This window comes from Cebus imitator, unplaced genomic scaffold, assembly GCF_001604975.1.
Source record: "Cebus imitator isolate Cc_AM_T3 unplaced genomic scaffold, Cebus_imitator-1.0 Scaffold325, whole genome shotgun sequence".
NCBI classification, from domain to species: Eukaryota; Metazoa; Chordata; class Mammalia; order Primates; family Cebidae; genus Cebus; species Cebus imitator.
In genome coordinates this window covers 2,284,295-2,294,008 of record NW_016107640.1, presented here as the reverse complement: position 1 = coordinate 2,294,008, position 9,714 = coordinate 2,284,295, and the positions used below count along the sequence as shown (strand labels likewise).

The 9,714-nt window shown below is 38.1% G+C and overlaps 1 protein-coding gene across 4 annotated transcripts in view; it reads right to left on the bottom strand.

The window, feature by feature from the left end:
• Positions 1–9,714, bottom strand: part of DMXL2 (Dmx like 2) — a 180,225-nt gene that overhangs the window by 71,343 nt on the left and 99,168 nt on the right. For all 4 annotated transcript variants that reach the window (XM_017504635.2, XM_017504636.2, XM_017504637.2 and 1 more), the window contains exon 15: positions 9,295–9,412. In XM_017504635.2, coding sequence (XP_017360124.1) covers positions 9,295–9,412 — 118 coding nt within the window. The remainder of the gene's footprint in view (positions 1–9,294; positions 9,413–9,714) is intronic.

Sequence of the window (9,714 nt, the reverse complement as noted above, 5' to 3'; positions counted from 1 at the left end):
AAACTTCATATAAAAAGTAAAGAAAACTAAGAAAGCATTGAGGAAATCTTTTGGTCTGACTTGGCAGTGGTATAACAAATATCAAAAGTGAGAAATAAAGAAAAATTTTAATGCAAGTCAATTAAAATACTATAAAGAAAACTACCAACTTTATATAAGCATTGAATTCTGGCAAGTTGGCATATCTTTCCTGTTAGAAATAACATGATACGGGGTGGATCCAAGATGGCTGAATAGGAACAGCTCTGGAGTGCAGTTCCCAGTGAGAACAAGGCAGAGGGTGAGTGAACACTGCATTTCCAAACACGTTATTGCTGCCCACAAACCAGGAGATTCCCAAGCTGAAAACCTCCACCAGACTACAGCATGGCTATTACAGCCGGCACAGCGGGTCTCTGCACAAACACACAAATCTGGGCAGCCGTTTCAACTGGCACCTGGAATGCCTGGGAGACAGAGCCGCCCATTCAACTGAAAAAAAGGGGGCTGAAACAGGGAGCGAGGTGATCTGGCTTGGCGAGTTGCACCCCCACAAAAACCAGCAATCTGAAATGCTCTGGATTTAGAGTTTTGCAGTAAGCGCAGCTGGACCTGGGATGGTCTAGCTCTGTTGGGGGAAGGGCATCCACCATTACCGAGACAGTCTACCACTACCAAGGCAGTCAGCCATTACCGAGGCAGTCTGCCAATACTGAGGCAGACTGCAATTACCAAGGCAGTTCTAACTACACCTCTATAAACAAAACCACAAGAAAGTTCACACAGCAGTTGACAAGAGCCCATGGCAGCTCAGCAATACCTCTGCTGGCAGACTGTGACTAGGCTACCTCCTTGCTGGACAGGGCAGCTCTGAAAAAAGGCAGCAGCATGTCAGGAACTTATAAATATGGCCCCACCTTCCCAAGACAGAGCACCTGGGAAAAAAACCTGTTATGAGTTTCCCTGTAGCAGACTTAAACGTATGTGCCCAGCAGCTCTGAACAGAACAATGGAGCACTTGAGCTCCTATAATGGACAGGCTATCTCCCAAGCAGTTCTCTGACCCCCACATATCCAAAGAGTCATCTCATAAAGGAGAGCTCAGGCTAACAAATGGTGGGTATCCTTCTGGGATGAAGATAACAGAAGAAGAAACTGGTAGCAACCCTTACTGTTCTGCAGCCACTGGAGGTGATCCCCAGGCAAGCAGGGTCTGGAGTGGACCTCCACCAGTCCTGCAGCAGAGGGGCCTGAATGTTAGAAGGAAAACTAAGAAACAGAAAGAAATAACTTCATCATCAACAAAAAGGATGTCCACTCAGAGATCCCATCCAAAAGTCATCAACTACAAAGATGACCACAGGTAGTTAAGTCCACAAAGATGGGAAGAAATCAGCGCAAAAAGGATGAAAATACTCAAAATCAGAACGCCTCTCCTCCTCCAAGGGATCACAACTCATCACAAGCAAAGGAACAAAGCTGGATGGAGAATGAGTCTGATGAACTGACAGAAACAGGCTTCAGAAGGTGGGTAATAACAAACTTCTATGAGCTAAAAGAACATGTTATAACCCAATGCAAAGAAACTGAGAACCTTGAAAAAAGGTTTGACGTAGTGCTAATAAGAATAAACAGCTTACAGAAATATATAAATGACTTAATGGGGCTGAAAAACACAACATGAGAACTTCGAGAAGCATATACAAGTTTCAATAGCCGAATCAAGAAAGCAGAAGAAAGGATATCAGAGATTGAAGATCAACTCAATGAAGTAAAATGAGAAGACAAGATTAGAGAAAAAAGAGTGACAAGAAATGAACAAAGCCTACAGGAAATATGAGATTATGTGAAAAGACCTAATCTACGTTTGATAGGTGTACCTGAATGTGACAGAGAGAATGAATCCAAGCTGGAAAACACTCTTCAGGGTATTATTCAGGAGAACTTCTCCAACCTAGCAAGACAGGCCAATATTCAAGTATAGGAAATACAGAGAACACCACAAAGATATTCCTCAAGAAGAGAAACCCCATGGCACATAATCATCAGATTCACCAGGGTTGAAATGAAGGAAAAGATGCTAAGGGCAGCCAGACAGAAAGGTCAGGTTACCCACAAAGGGAAGCCCATCAGACTCACAGCAGATCTCTTGGCAGGAACCCTATAAGCCAGAAGAGAGTGGGGGCCAATATTCAACATCCTTAAAGAAAAGAACTTTCAACCTAGGATTTCATATCCAGCCAAACTAAGCTTCATAAGCAAAGGAGAAATAAAATCCTTTATGAACAGGCAAGTGCTGACAGATTATGTGACCACCAGGCCTGCCTTACAAGACCTCCTGAAAGAAACACTAAATATGGAAAGGAACAACCAGTACCAGCCACTCCAAAAACATACCAAATGGCAAAAAGCATTGACACAATGAAGAAACTGCGTCAACTAATGGGCAAAACAACCAGCTAGCATCAAAATGGCAGGATCAAATTCACACATAACAATATTAGCCTTAAATGTAAATGGGCTAAAAGTCCCAGTCAAAAGACACAGACTGGCAAATTGGATAAAAGGTCAAAATCCATCAGTGTGCTGTAGCTAGGAAACCCATCTCACATGCAAGGACACACACAGGCTCAAAATAAAGGGATGGAGGAAGATCTACCAAGTGAGTAGAGAACAAAAAAAAGCAGGAGTTGTAATCCTAGTCTCTGATAAAATAGACTTTAAACCAACAAAGAACAAAAGAGACAAAGAAGGGCATTACATAATGGTAAAAGGATCAAGGCAACAAGAAGAGCTAACAGTCCTAAATATATACGCACCTAAAACAGGAGCACCCAGATACATAAAGCAAGTCTTAATGACCTACAAAGAGACGCAGACTCCCACACAATAATAGTGGGAGACTTTAACACTCCATTGTCAATATTAGACAGATAAACAAGACAGAAAAACAACAAGGATATCCAGGATTTGAACTCAGATCTGGATCAAGAAAACCTAATAGACATATACAGAACTCTCCTCCTCAAATCCACAGAATATATATTCTTCTCAGCACCACATCACACCTACACTAAAGTTGACCACATAATTGGAAGTAAATCACTCCTCAGCAAATGCAAAAGAACAGAAATTATAACAAACAGTCTCTCAGACCACAGGGCAATCAAATTAGAACTCAGGATTGAGAAACTAACTCAGAACCACACAACTTCATGGAAACTGAACAACTGGCTCTGGAATATTGACTGGATAAACAATGAAATGAAGGCAGAAATAAAGATGTTCTTCGAAATCAACGAGAACGCAGACACAATGTACCAGAGAATGCAGACACAATGTACCAGAATCTCTGGAACACATTTAAAGAAGTGTCTAGAGGAAACTTACAGCAATAAATGCCCACATGAGAAGTGAGGAAAGATCTAAAATCAACACCCTATCAACAAAATCGAAAGAACTAGAGAGCAAGATCAAAAAATACAAAAGCTAGCAGAAGACAAGAAATAACCAAGATAAGAGCAGAACTGAAGGAGATAGAGACACAAAAACCCTTCAAAAAAAAAATCAATAAATCCAGGAGCTGGTTTTTTGAAAAGATCAACAAAATAGACAGACTGATGGCCAGATTAATAAAAAAGAAAAGAGAGAAGAACCAAATAGATGCAATAAAAAACGATAAAGGGCATACCACCACCGATTCCACAGAAATACAAACTACCATTAGAGCTTACTACAAACAACTCTATGCACACAAACCAGTAAACCTGGAAGAAATGGATAAATTCCTGGACATTTGCACCCTCCCACACCTAAACCATGAAGAAGTCAAAACCCTGAATAGAACAATAACAAGGGCTGAAGTTGAGTCAGCAATTAATAGCCTACTAACCAAAAAATGCCCAGGTCCAGATGGGTTCACAGCCGAATTCTACCAGGCATACAAAGAGGAGCTGGTACCACTCCTTCTGAAACTATTCCAAACAATCCAAAAAGAGGGAATCCTTCCCAAATCATTTTATGAGACCAACATCATCCTGATACCAAAACCTGACAGAGACTCAACAAAAAAAGGAAACTCCAGGCCAATATCCATGATAAACATAGATACAAAAATCTTCAATAAAATACTGGCAAATCGAATCCAACAGTACATCAAAAAGCTTATCTATCACAATCAAGTAGTTGTCATCCTGGGGAATCACGGCTGGTTCAACATATGCAAGTCTATAAATGTAATCTACCACAAAAACAGAACCAAAGACAAAAACCACATGATTATCTCAATAGATGCAGAGAAGGCCTTTGACAAAATTCAACAGCCCTTTATGCTAAAAACTCTCAATAAACTATGTAACCATGGAACGTATCTCGAAATAATAAAAGCTATTTACGACAAACCCACAGCCAATATCATACTGAATGGGCAAAAACTGGAAGCATTCCCTTTGAAATCTGGCACTAGACAAGGACGCCCTCTCTCACCACTCCTATTCAATGCAATATTGGAAATTCTAGCCAGAGCAATCAGGCAAGAAAAAGAAATAAAGTGTATTCAATTAGGAAAGGAGGAAGTCAAATTCCCTATTTGCAGATAACATGATTGTATATTTAGAAGACCCCATAGTCTCTGCCTAAAATCTCCTTAAACTGATAAGCAAACTTCAGCAAAGTCTCAGGATACAAAATCAATGTGCAGAAGTCACAAGCATTCCTATACATCAATAATAGACTTAAACAGAGCCAAATCAAGTACAAACTGCCATTCATAATTGCTACAAAGACAGCAAAATGCGTAGGAGTACAACTAACAAAGGACTTAAAGGGCCTCTTCAAGGAGAACTACAAACCACTGCTCAAGGAAATATGAGAGGACACAAACAGATGGAAAAACATTCCCTGCTTATAGTTAGGAAAACTCAATATTGGGGAAATGGCCATACTGCCCAAAATAATTTATAGATTCAACGCTATCCCCATCAAGCTACCTATGACCCTCTTCACAGAACTGGAAAAAACCACCTTAAACTTCATATGGAACCAAAAAAGAGCCTGCATAGCCAAGACAATTCTAAGCAAAAAGAACAAAGCTGGAGGCATCACGCTACCTGACTTCAAAGTATACTACAAGGCTACAGTAATCACAACAGCATGGTACTGGTATCAAAACAGATAACAGACCAATGGAACAGAACAGAAGCCTCATAGGCAAAGCCACACATCTATAGACCATATGACCTTTGACAAACCTGACAAAAACAGGCAATGGGAAAAGGATTCCCTGTTTAATAAATGGTGTTGGGAAAACTGTTTAGACATGCGAAGAAAGCAGAAACTGGACACCTTCCTGACACCTTACGCTAAAATTAACTCCAGATGGATTAAAGACTTAAACATAAGGCCTAACACCATAAAAACCCTAGAAGAAAACGTAGGCAAAACCAACCAGGACATAGGCATAGACAAGGACTTCATGACTAAAACACAAAAAGCATTGCAACAAAAGCCAAAATAGACAAATGGGATCTAATTTAACTCCACAGCTTCTGTACAGCAAAAGAAACAATCATTAGAGTGAACCAGCAACCAACAGAATGGGAAAAAATTTTTGCAATCTACCCATCTGACAAAAGGCTAATATCCAGAATCTACAAAGAACTAAAACAGATTTACAAGAAAAAAACAAACCCATTCAAAAATGGGTGAAGGACACAAACAGACACTTTTCAAAAGAAGACATTTATGAGGCCAACGAAAGTGATAAAATGCTCATCATCACTGGTCATTAGAGAAATGCAAATCAAAACCATATTGAGATACCATCTCATGCCAGTTAGAATGGCGATCATTAAAAAATCTGGAGACAACAGGTGCTGGAGAGGACGTGGAGAAATAGGAATGCTTTTACACTGTTGGTGGGAGTGTAAATTAGTTGATCTGTTGTGGAAGACAGTATGGCGATTCCTCAAGAACCTAGAAATAGAAATTCCATTTGACCCAGCAATCCCATTACTGGATATATATCCAAACGATTATAAATCATTCTATTATAAAGACACATGCACACGTATGTTCACTATGGCACTGTGTGCAATAGCAAAGACCTGGAACCAACCCACACACCCATTGATGATAGACTGGACAAGGAAAATGTGCCACATATACACCATGGAATACTATGCAGCCATAAAAAACGATGAGTTTGTGTCTCCTCTGTAGGGACATGGATGAATCTAGAAACCATCATTCTCAGCAAACTGACACAAGAACAGAAAAACAAACACCACATTTTCTCACTCACAGGTGGGTATTGAACAATGAGAACACATGGACACAGGGAGGGGAGCATCACACACTGGGGTCTGTTGTGGGGGAATAGGGGAGGGACAGTGGGCGAGATAACATGGAAAGAAATGCCATATACAGGTGACAGAGGGATGGAGGCAACAAGCCACATTGCCATGTATGTACCTATGCAACAATCCTGCATGTTTTGCACATGTACCTCAGAACCTAAAGTGCAGTAAAATATATTTTTTTTAAAAAAAAGGAATATATGGTTTGCTGGGGTGTTAACTCCTTTTTCTAAAAGTTGCTCTCAAATACATAATAGCAATGACAAGCTTTCTATTTCCTTATTTTTAATTTATAGATTTTTTAAAGCTGTGGTATATACCACAAAACTTATAAACCATGCACTCCCAATTCAGACTGAAACATAAGCCCAAATTATCCATATTGGAACATGTTACTAAAAAATGCTTGTCAGGAATTATAATACATCAGCTAAAGAAAATTTAATTTCTTAAATTATTGATAAAGCTTGAACTTTTTCTAAATAACTGAATTAAGTTTTCTTACATAATTTCAATATTACTTTTTATTATTCCCTCTAAATTGTTTTATCTCTTAAAAGGAATCGAAAAGAAAACATATTTATAAAATTAGCATCTGAAAATGAAGAAAAAGAGCACAATTCCAGTTTTTACATGGAGTTCCAATACTATGTATAAGATGTATGTTACAGTTTACATTTCTTTCCGAAATATTAACTATTGCATTCCAGGCCATCCATCTATTTAGAGGTACAAGATACCACAAGATGCAAGACTTTGGCTTTCTGGACCAGACTTTTTCAACTAGTTACTGCTGAAACAGACCTCAGACCTCTGTTACTATTATATATCGGATAAATATTATGTGTCTTTTATTGGAATCACCCTTCCATCCCTGATATTGATCTTCTCCTTAGAGTACTAATTTCATTTATGTTTTTATATTTTAGTTATTTTTCATGTATGCACATGGTGAAATTGAAGCCATACAGAAAAGTATGTTAGGCCTATTTTGTGTTGCTTTGAAGGAATACCCGAGACTGGGTAATTTATGAAGAAAAGAAGTGTAATTGGCTCATGGTTCTGCAGGCTGTACAAGAAGTGTGGTGCCACATCGGCTTCTAGGGAGGCCCCAAAGCTTTTACTCATGGTGGAAGGTTAACAGGGAGTAGGCTCATTATATGGCCAGAGCAGGAGTGAGAGAGAAAGGAGGGGCCACACCCTTCTAAACAACCAGCTTTCCAGAGAACTCACTCATTACAACGAGGACAGCACCAAGCCATTCATGAGGGATCTACCCCCAGGATCCACTACCTCCCACCAGGCCCACCTCCAACAAGGGGGATTACGTTTCAACATGAGATTCTGGCCAACATGGTGAAACGCTGTCTGTACTAAAAATAGAAAAATTAGCTGGGGGTAGGAGTGGGGTAGGGGCGGGTGGCTCATGACTGTAGTCTCAGCTACCTGGGAAGCTGAGGCATGAGAACTGCCTGAACCTGGGAGGTGGAAGTTGCAGTGAACTGAGATCGCACCACTGCACTCTAGCCTGGGTGACAAAGCAAGACTGTTTAAAAAAAAAAAAAAAAAAAATTTGTATAGCCAAGTTTATTATGTTTTCCTTTTATTTTCTGTGTTTATATGTTGCTTAGACAGACCTTCCTTATGAGACTGTAAAAGTAAATTACCACTGAGTTTAAAAAGTAGAGTTAAAAGAGTATATTAAGTACATAATCACCCTTGTTATTAGATTATTTTATTTTTAATGTTTTTCAAATGCCCATTAAAAAACTTTTGGTCCACCAAAAAAAAAAAAAAGAAACAACATGATAAATGGCAGCTACATTTGTTGGAAACCATATTAAAAAGATTAACCCAGACAAAGGTAAGATACTACAGAAAAGTACATTTTAAATCTGTAAAGCAGTACTGCTGTTATAATGATAGTGAATAAAACTGAACATAATTAAATAACATAAATAAGAAAAGTTTTCTGTATGAAAAAAGATATATGAAAGAAAAACAAGTTACTAATCTCAGGCGTGAAAAGATGTTTGAGCTAAGCGTCTTAGAATACAGGACCTCACTCTGATTTTCCACTAAAGCAAAGGAAATTATCTGCACAAATTCCATAGAAACAGTTTTCTTAGATGTCTATGCATAATTTTGTGATGAAAATTACACTGAGAAAATTAAATGTATCCACCCAGATAATTCACAATTTGTAACCAAATGAGATTATCTGAAAATCCTTTGTAAACCAAATATTCACAACAGACAATTCTTAAAGACGTCTTTTCACTCAAATAGAACATGATGGTTTTATAATTATGAAATTATATATATATATACACACAATTTTATTTGCCAATTTAAAAACCTTAAATAAAAGTTTAACTTCTGAAGGGCACATTTTAAACTAAGTTATAAAGTTTCAACTAAACATCATATTGCTTGTTTTTGAAAGGGTTAAACTACTTTCACAAAAAGGAAAAAATACCACACTTCAAAGGGGAAAACTGTGAGATGGTACCTTGCATTGAGTATTTCCATGAGGTTTCTAGTGTCCCACACAACATGATACCTTGTATCTTATATTCATCATTGGCCTGAAGCAATTTACTGGGTACTTTTTTAAACATATACTAAAATTAACTGGTTTCCTTAAGACACCAAATGGAACTTAATTACCAATCAAAATAATTTAATTATAGGGTTGAATAATTAAACTTACTTTTTCAAACAAATTAAGGTTCATAAATACCTTTTCTTGGCAAAAGTCTATGTCATTGGTGAACTGTCTTGCAAAATGTAATTTTCACCCACATGCCCTCTTCATCTACAAGCAATTTTGACAGAACTAGTTTATCTGTCAAAAATTATGAAAGTGATAACTTTTGAAGATCCATATTCAGTAAAGCTTAGAAAATCACTTTTTTAGGATGAAGACAAACAAATGCAGACTATTTTTTTAAAGTACCTTGTGATGGCTGAAAAAATATTTCTGTTTCCTTTTTCTCCATATCTTCTTTATGTGGTTTATATCCTATAATGAAGTCTTCTTGAAACACATGAAGCAACTGTGTATTTGAGCCACACTACAAATATAAACAAAAATGAAGAGGTTTTATCTTTGAAATTCCCTATCTCCCAACTCCCATCCACCACCTCCCCAATACTAATGCAGAAGAAATATATCTAACAATTTCTATTCTTTATCTACTATTAATTAGAAAGACAAAAGCAACAGAAAAAAAAAAATCATTAAAGCTATCCTAGCTGGGTGCGGTGGCTCACAACTGTAATCCCAGCACTTTGGGAGGCCAAGGTGGGTGGATCATGAGGTCAGGAGTTCAAGACCAGTCTGGCCAAGATAGTAAAACTGCGGCTCTACTAAAAA